The 24,992-nt window shown below is 39.1% G+C and overlaps 1 protein-coding gene across 6 annotated transcripts; it reads left to right on the top strand.

The window, feature by feature from the left end:
- Window positions 1-2,247: 2,247 nt before the first annotated feature.
- ASRGL1 (asparaginase and isoaspartyl peptidase 1) lies at window positions 2,248-22,894 on the top strand. 6 transcript variants are annotated; one of them, XM_077174808.1, is made up of 8 exons: window positions 2,596-2,766; window positions 3,625-3,690; window positions 3,827-4,041; window positions 7,738-7,880; window positions 12,783-12,937; window positions 17,096-17,214; window positions 19,028-19,138; window positions 21,806-22,894. In XM_077174808.1, the coding sequence occupies exons 3-8, from the start codon at window positions 3,855-3,857 to the stop codon at window positions 22,039-22,041; spliced, it is 951 nt and encodes a 316-aa protein (XP_077030923.1). In that variant the 5' UTR covers window positions 2,596-2,766; window positions 3,625-3,690; window positions 3,827-3,854; the 3' UTR covers window positions 22,042-22,894. The 6 variants fall into 6 exon arrangements, with proteins under 6 accessions (XP_077030922.1, XP_077030923.1, XP_077030921.1 ...); XM_077174806.1 differs by having other exon boundaries at window positions 3,773-4,041; XM_077174807.1 differs by lacking the exons at window positions 2,596-2,766; window positions 3,625-3,690 and adding an exon at window positions 2,248-2,428 and having other exon boundaries at window positions 3,773-4,041.
- Window positions 22,895-24,992: the final 2,098 nt, after the last annotated feature.

Here is a 24,992-nt window from a genome sequence, read left to right as displayed (position 1 = left end):
CTCACTTCTGTGCAGCAGGGGAGGAAACATCATGGACACTGGTAAATCTAGTGCCTCTTCCCAAGAAAATATTTCCAGCTGAACTATTAAACATAGAGCTCATTAATCAATTAGAACTGATCACAACTGTGTTTTAGTGAATACCTCATCTACCATTTACTGTTCTACTACTGCACATTTCACTGCTGATCTTACCTGAACATAACTTTTAACTTTGCATTAAAAAATTAAACTCTCCGAGGAACTGGTTTTTTCCAGCTCCCCTAAATGGCGGCACACTCTTCACAGTAAGAATATGGTAAGAAGTGGTTTACAGACTTAAATTGTGCATATGAACAAAGTTATTCAACATGCATGAGTTTTTCCAGTGTGACCTGAGCGTCCTAATGCTGCAGTGATCTCCATATGACAGTTCTGTCTAATATAAAAAGATACAAGTTTGCAGACTTTGTGAACAACATTCTGTTTCTGCATGCTTGACACTTGCTCAAGCAGCCTTAGCCTTGATCAACTCTGCATGCTCCTCCAATCCAATTAATAAAATATAGAGCGCTGCTTTCTGTGCTACACCAGATTTTGAAGATTTTTAAATAGTTTATGGATAAACACACAAGTTGCTACATAAACATTTATTTTAAAAATAGTTTTATTATAAATATGCATTAAACCAGTTACTTTTACAATGTATTCCACTCACTTTGCTGGTTCCTGAAATTAACATTTCAATGAGATTCTAGGGGAATTCTTTCTCTAGAAGGAGGGCATGTCCTTAATTTATGGATTCTGCAGGAAAATAGAAGGCACAAGTACAGTTGTATTTTAGTCACTGGAAATGCAGAGCAGACTCTATGACATCAGAGTATTTTCAGACACATGTTCCCTATCCACATGTGCCCAGATCTCTTCCTTCCCCACTTCAGCCCTCTTCCCTTACTTACCTATGATAACGTGTTCCCACCTCTTTCAAATAAGGCACATTCAGCTTACAAGCAGGAAAGTTAATCTCCACAGGCTCCTCATGCAACCCCCCTAATTTATTCTGTACATTTTAAAATTTATTTCTCAGGCAATTATATTACACAAAGGTCTCTTATGAAAATTAGCGAGAGCAAAATCAATAGATTTCTAGAGCAATTATTTAAAACTTATTCTACCAGTTTACATAGCTTTAGGACAGGTTCCTGATGTGCAATTCAATGTGCTAATTTAAAAAAAAACTAAATAATAATCATAAAACTAAATACTGATGCTTTCCGGTCTGCTCTAAGAAGCTTTACAGCATTTTAAAAAGCACATAAATGATTTGACCACAACGACAAAGGCAGTGGCCAAAGAGGGCTTAAGGTAAAAAGCTGATGTAGAAACAGATTATTCCAGTTCTATCAAGTGACACCCTTGTTTTGATGAGTCATAATGTTAGACTAATATTAAAATTTCAACTTAGAGTTACTATATAAATTTTGTGTTCAGCTGTCCATGCAAACAACCAAAATGATTCTTCTAAACGTTTTAATCTAAATAGTATTTGTTTCCTGTCTTGGCACTACCTGAAAACAAGAGAAATATTCTACAAAAACAGGCAGCACTCTCAAATAATTAATGTAAGAAATTTTAATGCCTGTCTAAGCCTACTAACGACAAAGAAAAACCATCAGGAGTATTTCCTTTTAATTAAACCACACTAATTAGTTTTCAACAAACCTTCAGGATGAAAAGAGATCTTAAATTGAGTGACTTCGCACTGCCATAAATCCTCGCCCTTTTTGCACAGCCACGTCCCCTTGGCGCCCGGAGCGGACACGGCAGGCTGCAGTCCCTGTCTCCCCGCAGCCCGGGCTACGGCACCTTGCAGAGACACGGGAGCAGGGGGCAACGCAGGAAGGGGCAGGGGAGAAGGCCACGCATGCCATGTAGTTGGCACAAATGTTGAGAAATCTTTGTTTACACTTCTAGTTACACAGGTAAGGGAGTTCAGAATTACGGGGTTTTTTTTAATAGACTCTTTATTTTTTTACTTTTCAGAAAGAACCTTTAGCAGCTCTACTTTTAGTTAACTACTGTTTGTTCCACCAGCAGCATATAATTAGAAATAAACATCAAGCTCAGTTCTTGTCTTTGTCATCAGTTTGGGAACAGTGTGGCCACTTACAGCTTATCCTCACCTATACATACACTTATACACGTATGTAAAATGTAGTCTGCGCCAACCTGCCCGGGATGTGCGTGATGATCCCAAGGACCGGAGCTCCCTCGGCCTACAGCTCCTTTCAGCCTACAGAACCTCATAGACAGGCCGAGCTTTGGGAACGGGAATAACCCGGCCCGGCCAGAGAGAAGGGCGGGCACGCGGGAAGTGCTGCTGAGGATCGGTTTTGGGAAGTGGTGCCATTTTTCTAATTTAACTCGAGGGGAAATCAAGCGGTGGCAGGTTGGTGTGACAGCGCGCCTGTGGCCGTGCAAAGGGCGGCGGCCGCAGCACTGCCGGCTGAGGGGGAACCACGCCGGGATGAGCGCGGCGGGGCGCCGACCGCAGCCGGCAGCCCGGGGGCGGGCCGGGCCCGGCCCCTGCCGTGCGGGGCGGGGACCGCGGGGTGCGAGCGGCAGCAGCCGCCATGTTCGGTGCGGGCACGCCGGGGGCGCCATGTCTGTTAAGGGCGGCTGCGGCGAAAGGTCCCTGGGCGTGCGCCCGCCCCGCACCGCCGCGGGCACCCGCACGGGAGCGCGCCCAGGGCGGCCGCGAGTCACTGCAAGGACGGGGCACTCCAGGTGCGATCGGACCCCGCACTCCGCGGAAACGCCGGGGGCGGGCGGGAGAGCGGCGCGGGCCCGCCGTGAGCGCGGCAGGACTGGGTCTGCGGCCGAGGGTAGCCTGTGCTGGGTAAGGGAAGAGCGTAGCTGCTGGCTGAAATAAAACCTGAACGGCCTCGCTTACGGGAAGATGTGCCCCACAGCGGCCCCGGCTGGGATTTCCTCTGCTCCCCGCCTCCTGGCGTCTAGGCCGGCCTCCCCTGGGGCAGCCGGAGTGCGAGGGACCGGAGGAGTGCGGGAGGCTCTGTCGGAGGGGTTTGCTTGTATGATGAAAGGCCGCCTCCAAAAATAGCCGTCCCCAAGAAACTTTTCACGATGGGAGTTTTCTCTGGGAGGTGCCCCAGATTACAGTGGGAGATGAGTTAGCTGTTGCTTCTTTGCCTTTTTCTGGAAGCAAAACCCGTGATTTGCATCACCAAAGATGTATAGCAGCTAGCAACAATGGCTTTTGTTACTGCGCAGGAGGCCCTGAGCAGTAACAACGCGGTGTGAATGAAAACCTTGTTTTCCTGCTCGAAGTTCAAAGTATAGCAAGAGGTCAGTGGTTTGGGATCCAGGTGGTTGAACTGGGTAAGCCTTTAACTCGGGTCAGGTCAGTTGCCTTTCTTTATTGCTGGTGATACTACTCTACTCTGACAACCGGCTACCCATCTAAAACAAAGAGCAGTTGGCAGGTTCAAGGGTTACTCAAATGCTTATTTCCATGTAATTTATTATTACCAGACAGAATTCATACTAAACAACCAGATTGTAGAGTAACTTAGCCTAAAAGGGGCCCTTGCTGTGCCACTTGACCCAGACCCTTTCTCAAAGCAGGGCTGGCCTCAGAGTTGCACCAAGCTGCGTGGGGCCTCATCCAGACTGAAGTAGGAGCTCCTCCATGTGAGTACTTGGCTTCCCAGAAGGTAAAATTGTAGCAAACTACCCTTATGTGTTACCTAACCTGCAGCCACTCTCCTTGTAGAAAGGACCACATGTGAAAGAGTTCTCCTCCCCATCTACTGACCTGTGTGCACAGCTGAAAGCCAGAGGAGGAGCTTGGCAGGATGAAGCCTGTCATCGTGGTGCATGGTGGAGCTGGCCGGATCTTCAAAGAGCGAGAGGAGGGATGCCGTGCTGGTGTTGTCAGAGCTGCGCTGCGAGGTTACGCTCTCCTGAAGCAGGGAGGCAGTGCCGTCGATGCAGTTGAGGAGGCAGTACGGTCAATGGAAGATGATCCTCATTTTAATGCAGGTAATTTTTCTGAGAATTAAGTGGACTTAGAATCATATATTTCAAGTGTTTTGCCCCGATGCTTCTGAAAATCCTAGCTTGTATTATTACTGTTGCGTTAGTATTGATTTATGTACATTGCAGTGGAGTAAATGCTAGTATCACAAAATAGGTGGTTTCTCAGCATGGTATGTACTGTAGTTTCTCATAGTACACTTAGGAAGATGAGTTATGCTTTTGCCATTCTTCAGTGTTATGTATCTGCCACTTAATTTGTGTAGTGCTGTTTTACTTTTCTGTAAATCTTCTGTTACTGTGCTATGTATGTCCAGTTTTAAGACATGGACTCTTAGAGAATATTTGTTAAGTAAATGTGTCTCTTTAAGGCTCTTGGGTATACCTTGCAGCATTGTTTAATCCTGAATGCTTGACCTTTACCTATTGCAACAGAAATACTGGTTTTGGGGATTTTAGGTAATTTTCTATTAATTAATGCTTGCAATTAGTTATTTTGTAAATAATACTAGAGAAGCAATGCAATAATGGTATATGAGTCGTAAATCTATACCTTCCTATAGTAAGGGTTCATAACTGGATTTCTTAATGAGTAATGTGAATTAATGTTAGTGGTAGTAATCAAATACTTTCTCCTCTTCTTAGGACCTCAAGTTTATTATTTTGATGAATTTCAGCAAAAATATTTCCCCACTCCCACCATGGTATGTCAGAAAAGAACATGGAATGCAATGTAGGTGCTCAGTATTTTAGGTAACATTAGTTATGTGCTCAGTTAGTTTGCAGAGGTTAATTTATTCCATCTCACCTTGCAGTCAAGAGCAGCTTATATTTCATATGAAACTTTCATTGTTTTGTTATTGACTTGGGTTGAACATTTTGATTTTTGGAGCATTCATGCTGGAATTTTGAAGTGGACTTGAAGGTGTAGTGTGTGCTTTTAAATAGTTAGCATCAGGGTGGCATGCTCTCATTTAGCTTTTACTTAACTGGACTTGAGCCTTCACCCATTGTTCAGGTAGTGGCAAATAGTCTGTTACAGATATATCTAATTGTGTCAATGCTCATTAGGTACAGCTGCTCTCAGAATCTGGCAAAAATGAGCTGAAAGCTATGTGAAAATGACCCTGATTGGAGTGGCTGTTTAAACTCATTGTGTAGTATTTATCTTGATAAAAGGATAAAATCAGTTTTGCTGTAATATTTTCTAGGCAAACAGACATTGCTAAGAAACAACAATTAAGATGGGGAAGAATGGGCAGAGCAATCAAGTTGTGCCCTTTTTTTGCTTGATAGGGTGTCGCCATGCTGTGTAGGGTCATCTTGATGTAGGTTTGGTGCAAGGGCTCAGAAGCTGTGCTGGTGTATAAAATTACCATTTTAGTGACCTGTGCAGCGTAATAAAGTCATCAAGTTCTACTTGCGTGGTTGTATTTCTGTGTGATCTCTTTGGCTACAGTATGAACCAGCTTGGCATCAGTACTCCAGGTGTAAGAAGTGACACTCTATTGATCCTTGCACACTCTTTCCTATGCAGCCTTTGCAGGACAGAGGACAGATCTGTCTATCCACAATTAGAGGGAGTTGGAGTACTCCTCTCAGTATCCCAGCTGTGATTAGGGTAATGTCAGACATGTTTCCTCCTAGATTTTCTGTCTTCTGTTTTCTGTCTCTTTCTGTTTCCCAGCCCTTTGCTTAATAAGAAGCCAAAAACTTTATTTTTTCAGCACTGCTGCCAATGGATGCCATGGCCTCAGGGGCTGGTAGTCCTTACCCATTGCTTTGGAAGGCAGGTGAAAAGGCAGCCTGTAACCACAGAAGGAAGGTTTCATGCTGCCTGAGATCAGTTGAAGTTCAGAAACTAGCTTTGCCCTGGTGCACAGACTTTCATGGTGACTAGTGGAATGAGAAAAGTTGGCTTTACAGCTCTCAAAGCTGGAGGAGTTGTGGATGCCCCATCCCTACAAGCGTTCAAGGCCAGGTTGGATCAGACCCTTAGCAACCTGATGTAGTGGGTGGCATCCCTGCCTGTGGAAAGAGGTTGGCACTAGGTGATCTTCAAAGTTCTTTCCAGCCCAGGCCTTTCTGTGAGTCTATGGCAAGTGGGGTGAATTGTTCTTAGAAGGCACCTACGGGTCTCTCTTTACCACCTGTAAAAGGAGACTTGTTTAGAAAGCTGCCTTTAATTACAGAAACTGTCTGCAACTGTTTTCTGCTCAGCAAATTCTAGAAAATCCTAAAGTGTATGTATCCTATGAGGTATGTCCAGTAGACATGGGGTACTCTTAATGTGGTGATGAAGGGGCCTTGTTGTTTCCCCTGGAGCGTGGTTCTGGTCACTCATGGCTGGGAAAGGGGTACCCTGGTTCTAGTGTGAATTTTGTGATCATGGGTTAGAAAGCCTGCCCTGTCAAAGGATGTTAAAAGAGCTTTGTAGGGTTTATCTGAGAAAACAATTCCTTACCAGCATAAGGAAAAGCTGGAAGAGTGATGTTCACGTGGGTGGCACAAGGAAATTACCCTGTAAGCTCTTTACAGATCAGTCTACAAGTTAACATATTGTGCATGATGCAGGACTTAACTGTGGAATAATTTAATTAGCTGGAGACAGGTAAAAAATAACTTTGGGGGTGTGTCTGTATGTGGCAGGGGCAGTTTTTGAGATTACAAGAGGAGGATTACAGGATTTAGCTGCCTTTTGTCACAGGGGATTTAATTTCATATATTCAGGTCTGAAGTACATTGATATAAAAGTTTTATGACAGTTATTAACAGTGGTTTCTGGACTGCTTTAATGTTGGTGTAACAGAAAGGAGAAAAACCCTCCTGGATTAGTTATGTATAATGCACAGGTCTTTTTACCTGAGGTACTGAGTACATCTGCCATGTTTTGGTTTGTTTTTTTACTTTTCAGGTTTAGTCTTCACCATCTGTATTAGCAAGGCTTGTGCACTTGATGACTTACAACCTATTATTCCTCTGTGGTACAATTATTGGCATTATTTAAAAAACATTTGCATTGTCTCATTTTGTATGTCATTAATTTTCAATTAGGTTAATGATAGCACTAATAATTATAGAAGAAGATAACTACCAGATGTTTTATTACTTTTATTTTATAAAATTACTTTATATACTGTTTTATTTGGTAATGGAAGAACTTGTGATTCAAGCTTTTGCTACAGTAGTGAGGGGACACTTACTCTGCTCCATTAATTTTGGCAGTTTCTTGGAGTGCTGTGTGATGTTCATCTGTTGATAGGATCAAACACTATACTATTTCTTTGGGTGGTGTTGTATCCTCCTTTGGAAGAACTGCAAAGGCAAAATAGTGCACCTAAAAGCAATCTGGGGAATAAAGAATTCTGTTCATGATGGTTTGTTCATCTAACTTTAATACCAAGTATATAATTTGGATGGGATTGGAAGTGTGTTTTTAATCTTATAAAAAAGCAAAACTCAGTTTTAAAATAGATGTTGTTCTCTGTGAGACTTCTGTTAGTGGCTGGATTTTGTGGTTGTACTCAGCAGTGTTTCTGCTGGGTTTCTTGTATTTGGGAGATACTTTTGGTAAGTCAGCAAAGTGGGAAAGAGGCTGCTTGCTGAGAGCTTATAATTGAATCACCTGGGTGGTTAGCTCTTAATGACTTTCTTCTTTTTCTCTTGCCCCCTACTTTTTTTTTTTTTTTTATTTGTCTTTAGGTTGTGGATCTGTTCTAAATGAAAAAGGTGAAGTAGAAATGGATGCCATTATCATGGATGGAAAAAATTTAGACTCTGGAGCAGTGTCTGCAGTTAAGTGCATAGCAAACCCCATAAAACTTGCTCGACTTGTTATGGAAAAGGTATGCTGATTATCTACTTGAGTATGAAGCATTTTCTTTTCCTTTGAACTTCAGCCAGTATATTGATACACCTCAGTGATGGTGTTTGTGTAGTGCTTTAAAGCAGCAAGGAAGGGAAAAATGGATTGGAGTGTTTGGAAACTATGGTCATGACCATGAAGCACTTACCTTAAGGGGTTTTGAGAAATATTTATAAACAATAGCATTCTAAGGAAATATAACTTGACCTACACATTTTGGTCTCTTGTAGTTCCGCTGCTGGTATTCAAGGGGTTTTTTTTTGTTGTTTTTCACTTGTTTTTTGAAGAGCTTTTATGTTGTCACTGAGTTTTGTGCTTGATCTTGCAAGATTAGTTCACGGAAATGAATGTTCATGGAACTGAATTGAATGACCCAGTTACATGTTTGTAATGCACTCCTTTGTTGTTCTGGGTAGCCTTCTCCACTGTGACCTGATCAGGTGGTAGCACCAGTACAGTTGTAATCTTCCACCAGTAGAAGATAACATTAGCTCTATGTGGTGCTGACAGGTTTTTTCCAAGACAATCAAATTTATCATGGCAGTAAAATATTACTTGACCTTTTATATAAGATCAATCCCACCTTACTCCACTAGGAAGTCCATCTAATATTTGCTACAGCAGACTTCTCTTATTGTTCAGATATGGTGCAACTGATCTGCATATCTGTGTCTGTTTTACTATTACAAGGCTGTGACAGTGATCAAAAAGTTTGTCCTGTCTTTGGAGTTTATATTTTCATTCTACCTAATGCAACTGCCCCATTGTTGGAAAGGTTCATATTTATAAAAACACTTATTAATAAAAAAGACTTATGTTTCTTTAACCTTTCAAAGTTACTTTTCAGGGAACAATACCTGTTTTGGTGATCTATAAAGATGATTGACATTTATCTTGTCCTCAATGGCCTCCAAAGCAGATAGAATTTTTTTCTGTCCTTAATTGAAAGATAGTTCTGCTTTTAAGATCAGAACATTTCACTAGCATATTGAATATAAATACTTCAGTGAAATGTATGTCTACTAGAAAGGAATGTTAAAACTTGTGATGAATACGTTTTTTCCTTCATACTGAATTTTTTTTGTTATTAACTAGATCAGTAAATGAGTATAGGTGGGAAACAGCTTCACAAGATAGAATTTGAGAATATAGATGAAGGGTTGGGGGAGAGATGTCTCTAGCATGTTAAGGTGAATGTTGCATTTTATTTTATTTTCTTCTGTAGAGAACTTATTTTAATGCCTATTGTTTACTTCTTATTCCAGAATCACTGATTTATTTTCTTTGTTGTCTTGTCTATGAAAAAAATCCTATTTTAGTCAACAAGAATAAGGTCAAAGTGTCACTGTTGAATTTTGAGAATATAACGTAGCAAAGTGTGTTTTAAAAATGAAACAGAAAACCCCAAACTAACAAAGAGAAAGCCCTCTCCTCTGTCTTGTCTATTACAAAGTCTTTCTTGTCATTGCATTGTGCTTCTGGTGTTCAAAAGCGTTGAGGCTAAATTTGAAATGAAATCATACAATTCCACTGTACAGGAGCAAGTATAATGGTGTAGCCCTAACACCATGACATTTTGTGGTACAGGCGTTATCTTTGCCAAGATGCAAAAAAATCTCTGTGCATGATGATAAATTTCAAATGTAAATGTTGGCCTAAATTGCTTGATGTATCCTGAGATGAGTTTCTCTGCTTCTCCATCTCCCATAAGTGGGAATACCAGTTGATGTTGCTCTTCTGCTCATTGTTGCCCCTCTGTTCATCTTGGACAGGAATTTTGGGACACCAACCCAGGGTATTTCACAGTACATTTCATAGTGTGTTTTGTTGTACTGTGCTTGATTAAAAAGCATTTTTAACTGTAAGACTTGGGGGTAATAAGGGTAGTTTTCCTGGGCCCTTAAGTCTGTGTGCATAATTCCCAGTGGTTTTTGAGTGCCTCAGTACCATAAAGAATTTTGAAATATGCAGCTTCCGAAAACAAACAAACCAACCAAAACCACCCTGCACGTCTGCTTGTAATTGTATTTCCATCCTATTATGGAGCAGTGTGGGCTCCATCTGGTGGCCAGAGTAGCTCCTCTAGGTTGTTGTTGCAACATTGTCCTTTTTGGTTGTCGCTTTCCCACTGGGTTCAAACTTGTCCAAATTCATGAAGTAGAAAAAAGGAGAACAGCAGAATAATTTCTGTTCATGATTTACTGTACTGCTGGTCACAGGAGCTTCTAGAGGTGGAAGACTTTTAGTGCATTTACTAATGTAACAGATTCTTGAAAAAGCACTTAAATTTCTGTTGAATTATTCCTGTTTGTATTGAACATAAATAGAATGATACATTGATTTTTATTTTTTTTTTTTTAATTTGGGGCACGTAACCCTTCTCAGCTCCAAAACTTCATTAGGTGGGCTTCTCATGAAAATTAGAGCACTAATTCATTGGTGTATGTAAACTGTGTATGTTTTCCCTTACTCTTATTGTGCAGGATTTTACATTAGGCAAAAGACAATTTAGCTTAGAACACAGACTTCTTGAGGCAAGGGGTCAGGTTTTTTTCTGTGCTTCCAGAATTGTTAAATGAAGAACTGTGATGGTCTGAACTTAAGGCCCAGCAGAAATTTGGGTTATTTTCCCCATTTCCGGTGAAATTAGCTAAAAGTTCCAGCTTTTGTTGCTTATTTGTAAGATTTCTTGAACCTTTTTCTTGTCCTTTTAGATTAGTTTATGTAAATGTCTTTTAGAAAAAGTATGCACTTTATATTAGCAAACATATTAATGAAACTAGAAGAATGAGGCAGAAAAATGTGCTTTTGCAGTGTTTGACAGTGTTCTACTAGTTCTTTTGATTGACAAGAGAGTGATAAAAGACATCTTCTTTTCAGGGAGGACTGAAAAAGAAGGAAAAAAGAAAACCCAGAGTCCTATCGTAGAAGTTTATTTATCAATATGCAAGTATTTCTTGTTTATGTAGCCTAGGAAGGTGCATATATTATGCAAATTTGCATATGAGAGGGATGGAATCCTATGAAAAAGTTTTTAGAAATAACTTCCATTTTTTATTATAAAACTTTATATTTTTAAGACTTATTTAAAGGATGCTGTAGTCTTAGTTGCTGAGGAAGGCAAGGGATGGAGGACACAGCCTTCTGGTACAGATCAAGACTAAAGCAAATTTCAAATTTCCTACAAAAACCCACGAAACAACAGAAAAAAACCCCAACCCACACCCACAAATAAAAACCAAACCTATTTTGAATGCTGCATTGTGTGCTTCTCGTGGGTTAGTGGTAGTGGCAGAGGGGGGCAGTATTGCACAAAGAAGTTGGCTTTCAAGTCGAAGAACACTGCTCATTAGTTTTGTCAGAAATAGGTTGGTCTTACATCGTCTGGTAATATGGGAGCAGCACTCGGCATGAAAGCCCACTGTCTGCTTTCACATAGACAGGGGACTTCTTCCTGTCACCCTTAGCATTCTCTAAAGCAATGCTCTCCTGAATTAAAGATTAATTAAAAAGGCATTTAAATTTTCAAACATGTTTGAAGTCAGGGCTGCAACATCAGAAATGTCTCTAAAGTGTAGTCCTCTGTCCCTGTCCAAAGGCCTTAATGCAGAGGCTGTAATTGGCTTAAGTAGAGATCAGTGTCTCTGACTCGGGAAGAGGTTTGTCTGGAATCCTTTAAAACAGTGCAGTGCTCTGTGTTGGTCATGGTAGTGATTACTTGTCATTGCTTTAGAAATAACAGCAGGTGATGGTCTGCAACATCTTAACCTGTAGCTTTGAGGCTGTAAATGCCCTCCAGAATGTAGCATGGTACAGAAACACCCAACCTCTGCTGTCCTTGCTTCTGGCTGAGAGCTGGCTCTGTGCCATGTGGGTGCTTGGCAAGGCTCTGCAGGGCTGCTGCCTCCAGCATCATGGCTCTGTTTGCACCTCAGCTGCTCTGCTGCTGGAGGGACAGAAAGGCTGGCTGTAGTTTAGGTGCTCTGCTCAGAAATTGTTCTGTGCTCTAAAACCTTCCCAGGCTCTGATGAGCAATTGACAGCTGTGTAATTGTGCAAGAAACTGCTTACTTTTTGACACATTAAAACAACAAAAAAATCAGATTTCAAAGCTCAGAGGTACTACTAAAGTATAAGGATTAGTTAAACAAATTTATCTGGCAAACCTCTCTAAAATATGAACTAACCGAGCTCTACAGACTTTAAAGCATGGAATTAATCAAAGTTGTTGAATTAAAATCTGGTTTGGAGTGCTTTGTAAATATAGAAATCAAAATAGAACTTTCAAGTATTGTTAGAAGAGAGTAAACATTTCTTGATCAGACCCATTAGAAAGTATTCTGTTCTTAAATTTGATCCTTTGAGTTAATAAGAATAGCAGCCTGTTGAAGAAAATATTTAAAATGAAATTTAAGGAACATTTTAGTTGTATGTTATTTACGTTTGTAGGTTATTTTACTAGGTGTAATGCCTTTAAACAGGAATTTGTTTAGCATTCTTTTGAATAAAAGCCTTCTAAATCTCTTAGTTAACTGGACAAAACAGTTAGTTATGTAGTAATTTAGTGATTCATTTGAAACAGTACAAAACAGTTGCATACAGATTAGCTAAAGAGCAAATTTACCTATTTTCCCTTTCTCATTATAGTAAGTGTTAAATTCATAGGTACAATTCTTTACTATTGACGGTTAAACTTTGTGGTCTGGAGAACTGAAAGCTTCTTCAGCTATAGTGGAAGGGGATATGGCACAGAAGTTTAGACATTTTTAAAATAAAATTTGTAATTTTCATTTTGTGGATGCTTCTAAAGATAGCAGTTATACAAAACTGCTCAGTACAAGACAAAAATAAGAATTGTCAATGAATCTCTTGTCTTTCTGCAGACAAAGCATCTGCTGCTGACTGACCATGGTGCACACCTGTTTGCTCAGGCCATGGGTATTCCTGAAATTCCAGGGGAGAAACTCATAACTGAGAGATCCCGGGAGAGATGGAAGAAGAACCTTGAGCCAGATTCCAATCCTGAAGAGTTTCAGAAGTAGGTAAAATATATTTTATTTTCAAATTTGAGTAATTTACTTTGGGCTATCTGGTTACAAAAAACTCAAAAGAAACCAAAAACCCCCGAACGAACAAAGCGACCAAGAAAAACAAAACCCCAAACAAATAAACACAAACCTCAAAGGCCTGTATTCCAAATGTTATGTGGCTTGATACAGTCTTTACAGTGTGTCTTTCTTGAAAGCAGTAGAAAATCAAGCTTTCAATGAATTTGCTTAAACTTAAATGACTGGAACAAACTTGATGAAACTTGTTGCTGCTTAAGAAGATTATTGGTCACTTTGACAATAGTACAGGTTTTGTGGCTTTATTGGAGAACAAAGTTAGAACTTGTTACTGCTCTTAAAATCATCAGTTACAGAAGTGCATAGAGTAGCTTTACCAAGCAGCAGATATTATTTTGTATAGCTTTTTCTGTGGAGGAACTGGTTTTAAAAAATCAGTGCACATACTAAAACAAGTTAATAAAAAAAGCCCCAAAAACCTAAGAAAGGTGATCTTGGTTAAGTATTAAGTAGATGATCAGATTTGTTTTTAAATTGTATTAGATAGTTAAACAACATCAGAGTTTGACCAGCAATTCCTTCTGAGTGGTAATTGTGGCTGTTGGTTATGAAAAGGAATTAAAAAAAAATGACCAAGTTTAGTGGTGGGTGGGAAGAGAGATGCTGCTGGATGCCCAACAGCAAAATGAACATCATTTGGAAAATAAGCCAGTCTCATAAAGTAGAGAGGAAGGTGAGGGGGACAGTAAAGGAATGAAAAACATCAGGTGTCAAGAATGATTTCTGTGCCTCTGAGGTAGGCATAGTCACTTCATTGTTTTGAGCTTCCATTTGTACATCCATGGTTGTGGTGCAGGAAAACACTGTATTACATTACATAAATGCTGTATTATGTGCTGTTCATCTGTTTTGTGAAACAGGAGTAATGGCTGGAGAAGAGCTGAATTTGTAGATTTGAAGGAGGAAATTTCTTCTGTGAGCATGTTAATTAAAATCCATGAAATGATAAATTACAACCTGTATGTTACTTTCAGTAAATTGCTGGAAGGGAAAACAAAGTAATGAGACAAGCATGAATATGGTCTTGTAAACAAAGTGATGTTGTTCCTTGACCATAAGGTCTTGGTCATAATTTGTTTTGTATCTTTTGATCCATGGTTTGTCCAAGGACTGTGTGGTATTGTCACTGATTGTGAAGAATTTTGAGCATGGTGTAACCACCACTGTCTCTTGTTCTCTTGAACATACCAGTTGGAATAGCATGGCATTTAAGTCTTCATTCATTCCTCATAACTGCTTTTTTTTTCTTTTTTTTTTCTTTTTTTTTTTCTTTTTTTTTTTTTTCCTGAAAACAGTGTTAGGCATCTTCAGTTCCAGCATGGACTTTTTCTGGAATATCTGATAGTAAAAAGCTTGTGTATTTCTGAAAGGCTGAAGACTTTTTCTTGTCCTGGCCATGCTGGTTTTTTTTTCTGAAAACCAAAACATCAGCACAAATTCACAAAGTTTAAAACAGGTCTTTTTTAATGCAAACCCATTTCATTCTGTATCACACGTGGAATGTTCTTTTTCCCTGTTATGTCCACAGTGATTATGCAGAAACTTGCCTGAGGCGAACAGACAGAAGGTGAAGTAGTATTAGTCAGAGGCAACATAATACCAGATCATACTGGGAATTTGAAGGTTGGTGTATATTTTACTTCCAGTCCCCTGATCCTCACAGTGTTGGAAACCATGGGGTTTCATAGGCTTTGCAGGTCAAGTCTGGAGTCTCCACAAGAGACACCTTTCTCCTCTGCTGGTTAGAAGCTTGCGTTGATTTGTGCTGAAAGCTTAGGATTCCATCTTGCACACCTTTTGCCAAGAACAAGGTGTGATTTATCTGCACACTGCAAAGACTCTGGCAATACCCTTGTTAAGAATTACTGGAGTTTGCCTGAGAATCCCACAGAAAGGGTGTTGAGTCTGGCTGTAAGGTAGTAAATGGGCTCCTAGCCCCACTGGGAATCACACTGCTAGAGTAACTTGAGCAGGTATTAACTAACAAGGACCCTAAAACAATAAACAGAAAACCCCACTACTGATGCAGGGCTGAGACAAAATAGCAGGTAACTCATTAGTTAAGTAAATACATGTCACTTCATGGGTATTGGATAATGCAAGATTTAGACAAAAGGAAATGAACAAATCCAAATAATACATTCTGTATCACAGTATATGCAGGATATAGGAATAATTCTTGATTGAAAAAATCCCTAAGAGCATCCTCTGGTACACCACAGGTACTTGTTGAGGTTCTTGCTATTATCAATAACTAAAAATAGAGAGATGGTTATAATTTGATAGCAGTTTTGTGTTCTTTGTTAATGTTTTGGAGTCAAGTAGCCATGCAAGAAAATTTATTTGTATCTTCTTTGTTCTGAAGATGATCAAAAGAAAGGTTACGCTAAAGCAGTAAAATAAGGAACTGTAAGAAATCAAGTGTAGTTGTCTGTTTACTCACCTGCAGATGAGGTGTGTTGGACACATTCACTTTGTTATTTATTGCCAGTTGTGCTCTCATACCAAAACAGGTAATTACTGCCTGTGTCATCTGTGTGCTTTTATTTTCACAGTTGCTTAAGGTAAATACTTATCTAAGAAAATATACCTCTGGATACATCTTTCTTAGTTTCTCAGGAGGATCTAACTTTAGTTGGTTGAAGGGTGCTACATGAATGTGCAAGGGAGTACTGAATTTACTAATGTTCTTTTCAGCAAATCACTTCTAACAGATGGATGGGTGGGAAGCCCATCTGCACCATCAGTTTGAGATGAGGTCTGTCTCTACATAAATGTCAGAGCAGCCTATAAGGCCTGTGATTCATCAGTCAACTTGGAGTTGCTGTGAATGAAGTGTAGGGACTGACAGTATGATATTTTACATAAGCAGGGGGGAACAGGAAGTTGGGTCTCTGAGAAACTGGCTGTGGGTTTCAAGGTACACAAAGACTTTGTCTGACTTAATTAGCTTAGGTTTTGCTAATTACCAGTGCCCAGGCAAATTCGAAAGGTATTCCTTTTCCAGTTGCCTGTTGGGTAGCTCCTTGAAGGATTGTTACAAATTATTTTCCTGTGTGGAGGGATTTAGATTATTTTGGGGGTTTGGTATACTTCTCCTAGTCACATACTGGTTTATGTTCCTACGTGAATTGCTAAGACTGGAATATATGGGTATTTAAACTGTTGCTTCTCAGTAATGTCTCACTTCTCAGTGCAGCAACTGTTACAATACGTCAGGACAGGCTTTTTTTTTCTGTACACAACTACACATCTCTATTTTTAGCAGGCTATTGTATATGTCTTTTCTGTGTTGAAGAAATAAAGATATAGTTGAGACTTCTGTTTTCTTCAGTGCCTGAAGATTTTTAAACCAATGTGCAGTTTCAGCAGAGTCTACTGGCCAAGTGATTTAAACCTCGAGATTATGTAGCTACAGAGTACAAAGACTAAAGTATGTCTTAATGATGCATTGTGAGCAATACTAGTTGAAAGGAAAATAAATAAGCTTTTTCTTTTTTTTTATAGCATTCAAACATTAAGGGGAGTAAGGAAAAGGAAAGAGGAGGAACAGGAAGGAAATGATTCAGTGCATGCATAACATTACTGTCCTTTTCTGTATTCACTCATTTACGTGCATTGTCATTAATAATTCCGGTTAACCTCCTGTTGAAACAGTGGAGCCAATTGTTGCATCTTCGAGTTGCCATTTAGGGGAAAGTTGTGTGTGAGTTTGTGTGTCAGCCAAAAAACTACTCCAGAACTATAATGACTAGAAGTATTTCTGCCCTGTGTGCTTTTGTTTTGTGGGTTTTTTTCCTCCCCAAGTTTCCATGCTATGAAAGTAAACAAGTCATGGGGGGAAGATTAAAAAAAAAAAGAGTTTTCTACTCTATTAAATACAAAGCTTGTGAGAATTATTGCATGTTTCTTGTTATTTTTGTAATGAAAAGCATGGCAAAAATAGCTTCATGATGAGTAGTAATTCTGTTGTAGAAATCTTCTTTAAAGCTACCTGGGAAATAAAGGCAACGTGCTTTGGCAGGTATGCTTTAATTCTGTCTAATTTTATGAACTGTTTTTCTTGGCAGAGACCTTGGAACAGTTGGTGCTGTTGCTATAGACAGTGAAGGCAATGTAGCTTGTGCAACATCCACGGGAGGACTCTCTAATAAAATGATCGGCCGTGTTGGTGACACAGCATGCATAGGTATGGGGTGTAGGATCTTGCCTTTCTCTTTTTGGGGGCATCTCATTTAAAGAAAGAAAAAAAGGTATTGCAATTGTCCTTTTCATTAGCCAAACAAAACATAAATACTAGTCCATCTGAAATGGAGGTCTAACATTCAAATCTATCAAAGCTAAAGCTCCTTACAGCTTGGAGATATGCAAGAAAGAATTAGAAAATGGGGATGGGAGTTTGTTTTTTCTGTCCTTTCTTCAATGCTAACACCTGTGTTTCCTTTCTGTTGATTCTGATCAAGCTCTCCTTTTTTATGGCTCTGCTTTCCACTAAGTCAAAAACTGTAGCCTGTTCCATATTACGATGCTGTTTCTTCAGTACTTAAGGAAGTAGGTGTAATTGCAATTACTACTTGTTGTATCAGTGAGCAAGAATTATAAAGTGACTTGCAAATTTGAGTAAATTCCTGTTCTTAAGAGAGCCCTGATAAGGCTGTCTCAGAACCTAATAGATGTGGCGTGGAATAAAGGAAATATTTTAAGAGATTTCTTATCCAAGTATAAAGAGACACTTGAAATCCTTTCCACAGACTTGCCAATTGATTGCTTCAGGGTTCTACCATACAGCTGGGATTTGGAAAACAATTATTTTTAGTAAAACATGTTCCAAACTCAAATAGCATTGCTGTTGGCAGTATGTGATTATTATAAAACTGTCTTTTGCATACAAAGTTACTGACATTTTGGTATCCTCTGAATTTTGACTATGGTTTTCAGTTTTGTGTCTGGCTGCAGCCTTCTGACTGCAAATACCCTCCTCCTGTGTAGATTATGTTCAGGGTTGTTATAGTTGGGGACATGGTTTGTGAAGGAGAAGTGAAACTGGGCACTTTTGAGCATATTGCTTGCAACTTTTGGTCTTGCTAGGCATCTTCAGGATTTGATACAGAAATGTCAGCTGTGCTCTTAAACATCAGAGGCTTTGGTAAAGCAGCATTGACTTAATATGGCAGTGTTTTTTCACATGTTACTCAGAGTCCATTGAAAGGGTCTGATCAAGAAAGCACAGAAGGGAAGAAACTTTCATTGCTCTTCTAAGGCCTCTTTCCCCTCCCCCAGTACTTTGTTTATAACGCTGTGGTATGTTTCTTCCTAGCTCCTGGGAAATATTTTTCTTAGGAGATGTGCTAGAAATATGGGTATTGAGCAAGCAGAAGCTTGGTAGAGAACAGGGTGTGGATGGGCCAGCAAAACAAGGATGGGAGAAAAGAAAAAAGGAGGGATGGGGAGTTCAACAGAAGAAACACTCTGCTTGTGGTGAGGACTTTGAAGATTCTTCAGGGGTGCTTTGAAATTTTACTAGAGCCCATGCTCTTCAAATCTCTTATATGCTGTGGAGGGTAAGTTCCTCTCAAACTGGTCAGCTCACAAATGTCCTCACTAGATCTTCCTTCATATCTTCTCAATTGATATGACCTGGCATTCTGCATCCTGTCCCTATCTTGCTGATCTTCAGTATACCCCCCTTGCTGTTCTGGAAAATATTTTTGCCCGTTCCTGTGGAGTGTTGGCCTGCTTCTGCCTCTTGTGCACAAACAGATCACTAGTCTTCTCTCTCAACTTGGCAACTGACTTGCTCCAACTGTTGTTCATCTCTTTCATATATTTTACTTTTCATATTGTGGCAGAAATAAGAAGGAGCTTTTCTGACACTTTGCTTTCAGAAATACATGGAGCTAATGGACCTAAAGAAAGAAATGTTTGGTACCTATTTTAAACAATGCTGGGCTTTTAAATCACATTACAGAATATTGCCTTCTTTTTTTTTTCCCTTTGAAAAGGAAGTGGAGGTTATGCTGACAACTGTTCTGGTGCCACTTCAACCACAGGACATGGGGAGAGCATTATGAAAGTGGTCTTAGCCCGACTGATTCTCTATCACATGGAGCAAGGTATATTCCAAACTTGCTGTAATCTGAAGTAAGGAGGATAGGAAACATTGCCTAATCACAGGTTTCAGTGTATATACTATCATCCTAAAACAGCTGTCAGAAGAGTTGCTCTAAGGGGTATGTGGATGGGTTAAAACAAAAACTTTAGAAACAAAACCAAGTATTAAATTATTAATAAAGCTAAAATAGCTGAAGTAAACAGAATTATCTCTGCTGCCTGATACTGAATCATGCTTCACATCAGTGTACACTGAAAGACATTACTGTATACTTTGTTTAACAGAAGTTCTCTTTAATAATTTTGCCCAATTACAAACTAAAAATCTGTGAACAAGAAAAAGAAAACAAGTAAAAATAAGATACATTTAAGGGAGCAGTGAGGGAGGGCTAGAAACAGTTAACTAGAGCTGAAATAGAAAGTATAGTGTATTGCCTTTCTAATAAACTGTAAAGGTCATTATTGTAACAACTCTGATTACAGCAACAGAAATTATTTTAAGACTTTTTAACTATGATTTCAATTTACATTTTGTTTTGGAAAATGTACTAAACATACTGGTGGGTATGTGGTAAACAGCTGACACAGTATGTCTTATGTGACTGTAATACAATCTGACTGTGGGATGACCCTTTGTAGCTTTACCTTCATGACTTAGTCTGTCATCTAAACCCTTGATTATGTTACAGCCTGTAAACATAGCCAGACAACATACTTGTGTTGCATGCAGTTCAAGAATCATTAATATAGATATCACGATTATTTTTAGAAATAAAATAGTTTTGGAGCAGTACAGTGTAACTTGCTTTGAGATCAACCAAAGTGGAAATAGTTGGAAAACACTCAATTTACATTTTCATTGGAGAAGCAGTAAGTAGAGAGACAAGTAACAGCTGTGAATATTTTTGTTGTGCTTTATAGGGCTGTTTGCATATAATGAGTGCATTCCTCTAAATCTTATAGCTGACATGACAGTTTCAGCATAAAATACAAACTACAGATTATTTCCCAAAGCTCTTAACACATTATGCTCTCCCTTGACTCTCTAAATTACGTCTCTAAGTATTCAATTTGTAAACAGCTTTCTAAGCTCTTGTCTAAACTGTATAAACCAGTTTCTTCTCTGGCTTAAAGTTAACTGCATTGCAAGACTTATGCATTGATAGCAGTTATCTGGCTTGTGATTAATCAATTTGAAAGGCAAATGAGGCTCAAATTAAAAAGTTTATTTGAAAAAAAGAAAATTAACCCACATGTATTCATGTCTAGTTTGTTTGCACTTGTTCACCCTGTCCATGCTTGCTTTACCTTCATTCATCCTGCCCAGAAGTATAACTCAGCTGCCAGGCAAACACGTCAGCAATTAGATTCCCCCCGGCCCCTCCTCTCAACATATTTCCATGAAGGCACTGAAAACAAACCCTTAAGTTGTTATAGCTTTTTGAGTCCTTGAATAGTGAGCTGAAGTTGCATGTGTAAGAACAACGGCAGAGCCCTCAAAATTCTGTTCAGCTATTTGGTAATTCGCATACTAAATACTCTCTTTTGGACAAATGCTGCAAAATTTACTTCTGTGTTGCAGGAGCGAATTGCTTTGGCAGTCTTAACAGCTGTTGAAATTTCAATCTTATGGTGGCAGCTGTTGTCTTGGTGAAAAATCAAACAGTGAAATACTGACCCTTTGAAGACAGTGCCACTGACTTGAATAGTCAGTGTCACCCGTGCATCAGAGTAAGGAGCTTTATCCTGTCAGTCACCAGTGCTGTGAATAATTCTGACTCTGCTGGTTTTATTTGGTTTTAACTCAAAATTTGCAGGGAAGGCATAAAGGTCAGGTTTTGTTCTATAACCTAGGCTGTGTAACATTACTGAGGGTCTATATCTTAGGGTAATTAGGCCAAGCCAACTGCATTCCTGAATGCATATTTAAGCTTGTAGTGAACAATTATTTTGCAGCTATTACAGGCCTGTGTGTATGATGTACCTATTAAATTTCATTTATTTAGAAAATATTCCTGTTAATATAAATCAAGTAGAGAAAAGCTAAAGTTGCATTGCTGGTCCTTTGTCTGATGTCTAGTACATTGAGACCTCATTTTGCCTGATGGTTTCAGAAGTTTCAGGAAGAGTCATGCTGATGTCTGCTTTTGATAAATTATGACAATGTGTAGTACGTGCCTTGAGCTCTGTTGCAGCCAGTGGAACTAGAACAGAGATGATGACTGAAATTTTCGACTGTTTTGATGGGTGTTTTTTCAAATTGTAAATGCTTTAGATCTAACTTGTCATAACCTTTGATGAAAACCTTGCAGATTGACATTTTTTTTCTAGTCAAATGATGGCATAAGAAGTGGTGCGTCTTGAACATAAAGTTTGTGAGTTAGTTTTTATTAAACAAACTAATAAATTCTGAAACAAACTAATTCTGAACTGAATCAAAATCAGAAGCTATGTAAATAAATACTTGGGGCAATACTGCACCGTAGCAGCTCTTCACAGCTGTCCAGAGCCTTTCCAAAAATGCTTCCTTTGTTAGACTGGAAATTTCTTGCCAATTTAGTTGAAAGAGAAGTTAGATTTGACTGGTTCCATGGGGAGGGGTGAAATTTTAAGAAAATTTAAAAACTATCAGGACAGGTCCTGTGAAGTGATTTTGTTTTTCTTTTCAGGAATGTCACCAGAGGTAGCGGCGGACACTGCGTTAGACTACATGAAGACACGAGTTGGGGGTTTGGGGGGTGTCATTGTTGTCAACAAGGCAGGAGAGTGGGCAGCAAGGTTCTCCACCAAGCAAATGTCCTGGGCTACTGTAAAGGATGACAACCTGCATTATGGCATTTATGCTGGGGAGAAGCATATAAAGTCTGTTGATGAAGCTCTTGCATCTGAAAGGGAGGGATTCTAAGAGTGAAGAAAGCTGACTAACAGAGAAGAATGAAGATCTCTGGTTTTTGCTGGAGGACAATGAGAGTTGATTTTGTCTTTCTGAAAGATCTTTTGGTTCACAGGCATTACCACATTTACAATCAAAAGAAAATCTGGACATTGTTCTTTGGTGGACATGTGTATATGTGTAGTCTTTTAATACCTTTGTGAAATCAGATACTCCTTTTTTAGATAAGAAAGAGAATGGTCTGTAGGTTCCTTGGTTAGCATGCCTTAATCTTACATTAAAGGGAGCCTGAGTTTCAGTATTAGAGAAACTCCTTTCCACATCCATTCTCAGAGACTCCTGCCAGGATGATTTGAGAGAAAAATACCTATTAATTAAAAGCTGAATTTTGAAAATCCAGAGTCTTTTGAACATCCATCTCATGGTACCAGCTTGCTAATGGTCAATGAAATACCACCAAAGAGCAGTGAAAAGTTGAGATGAAAATTGTTCTCACAGGCTTGAGGTAACTTATCACAGGATATAATGGAGTAAAGAAAGTAACTTTCTCCAGAGAAGGGAAAGGTGATGCTAAAGAGTTCTAATTCCATTCATTGACATCACAACCAAGTAGGCTAGAATGTTTCAAACTGTATGTGGACAGTTAACAGGAAAGGTGCTATGGACTTAGTATCTGGGGTAGTAATAGAGAAGGTCATGCTTTTAATAAAAATAACAGCAATCTTTTCTACTCAAATGCAAAGGTGATAGGCACCTTTTAAGTCAAAACATGAGACAGAGATGCTGATTAACTGGAAAAATAATTAACTGAAAGTAAGTGATCAAAGCAAGTTGTACTAAAATAAATAAAACTGCCTGTTAACAAGCTTCTTGTGTGAAGTCTGAAACATTGTCTGGAGAGATTTTCTTTTTTAAAAAAATTGATACTCTTACTTCTACTACATTTTCTTCATTAAGATTTTGTATTTTTAAAAGAAAAATTCCTTTTTTATTTTCTGACTCTCAACTATGTTTTGTGTTAAGAACTGTAATAATTTTATGCATTTCAGCTGGTGACTAGATTTTCTCTTACATGCCATCATTCTATGGAATGTTCCCTTCACAAGATAGCCTAAATAATCATAACAAAAATCTTAAATTGTGGTTTGAAACCACTCCTACCTGGGTCCCAAATACAATAAGCTGTATTACTGAGTTTGCTTATACAGAATAGTAGAGTTGCCAAGACAGTCTAAACTTGCTCTGTGCTTTTTGGTTTCATGGATTTTGCAGGTGATTGGATGTAGACAGCAACGGTTCAAGAGAAGATGGCGGATGCAAACCATGACCCTGGAGTACTTATGCACTTTTTTTCAACAGAAGATCATGCTGAAAATGGCTCTACCTGATCATCAGAAATTCATAAAACAGTAACAGTAATTCTAATGTGCTCATTGGTAGAAAAAAGTACCCTTCTATTGAGTAAAAACGAGATACCAATCCTACAGGGCCTGCTATTCTCTGGGGGTAAAAAAGGTAGCTTCCTTTCTAAATTATATCCAAAGTATTTGTCATCAGGAATCTGCTTTGTTTATCTCACCTGTCCCTACTGGAAGATAAAATAGGAGAATAACCTCTATGAGTTCAGTCAAAATTCACTTTACAGCATTATTTTCAGGAAATTGCTCAGTGGGTTTTTTTAAAATGAAAGATAATCCAACCTGAAGTATGTTTTGTAGAGCTAAATGGTGATGCATATAGGCATGGATGTAGGCTGCACACAAGAATACAAATATCTTGTCATATATACTGACTTTGTCAGATGAAAGGGTGCATGGAAGGCACAATCCTTATAACCTTTCCTTTGCTTAAAGTAAGTGCAGGGAGGTGTGTTTACCCTGCAGTACCCTACAGTACTGCTGTAACACCTGGTGTACCTTCTTCGTAAAGCTGTTTGTGTGTTAACAGTTTTTGTTCTGGTCAGGCTCCAAGCTGACCAAAACCCAAGTGATGGTTAGTGTAGCAACAAGCATAAGCTGATACACCTGCTGGGTCCTTGATTGGCAAGGATTTGGAGCTGTGCTAACCCTGCCAGTTGGCTTTGGGTTGGCTTTGAACAAGTTCACATCGACCCAAAAGACACTAGAAACCTCAGCAGCACTACACACAGGATCTCAGGGATGTCAGAAGGAATAGTAAATGGCTACTAATTCACCTCAGCTGTTCTCAGGAATACCATGTAATAAATTGCTGGCACTTGACAAAGTCATTATCCTCTATAGGTTCTTCTGTCACTCATAACTAGAGTCGCTGGGCACCTTCCAACAGTGCGTTAAGCACTGTGGCTGCCATCTGCTCTCTATGATTTCTTCTGCCTAACCTTCCCCTTGGTGCCATGCTCTTTATGCCTTTCCTATAAAAACTGATTTTCAGAAATAGATATGGGCTGTTACGTTGCCTAAAATCAAAAGACAAAAACTTGCAACTGATAAAAAGTATATCTTTAATGAAGCATATATTTCAGGTGCACAGAAATGGCTACCTGCACGTGTGATAAAGGATTGCTATAATTATTATAAGGTAATTAATTAGTATATCTAGCAGGTCCATCCAGTAGGAGATCAGTTTCCCCAGTAACCGACCCTTAATCAGCCCCTTGGAGTTGGTATAAGGGTATTTGTTATGTCTCTTAAGTTCTGGTGGAGAACCAGATATTCTTGTCAGAAATTCTCTTCCTAAGAATAAGACTAAACAGAATTTCAAGAATGTGTTAGAAAGAGCTACCTTATTATTCTAAAATGTGAGAAACAGCAAGAAAAGTACTAGAAACCATACAGCAATAAATAAAAATCTAAAAAGCTATGAATATATGAAAAAGCTAAAAATCTTCAGCTATCAGTTATACCTTTCCAGTTCATGTGTGACTGGGAATGACTACCTGTGCCTTACATATGGATTGATGGCATTTGATAATCTTCAGGCTG

Source organism: Agelaius phoeniceus, chromosome 3, assembly GCF_051311805.1.
Source record: "Agelaius phoeniceus isolate bAgePho1 chromosome 3, bAgePho1.hap1, whole genome shotgun sequence".
NCBI lineage: Eukaryota > Metazoa > Chordata > Aves > Passeriformes > Icteridae > Agelaius > Agelaius phoeniceus.
This window is presented reverse-complemented; position numbering and strand designations above follow the sequence as displayed.

Bases quoted from the DNA above. Each gene is read 5' to 3' on its own strand.
- ASRGL1 (XM_077174807.1), top strand. From the start codon at position 3,855: ATGAAGCCTGTCATCGTGGTGCATGGTGGAGCTGGCCGGATCTTCAAA. The intron at 4,042-7,737 runs GTAATTTTTCTG...ATTTGTCTTTAG, and splicing joins TGATCCTCATTTTAATGCAG to GTTGTGGATCTGTTCTAAAT. The intron at 19,139-21,805 runs GTATATTCCAAA...TTTTCTTTTCAG, and splicing joins TCTCTATCACATGGAGCAAG to GAATGTCACCAGAGGTAGCG.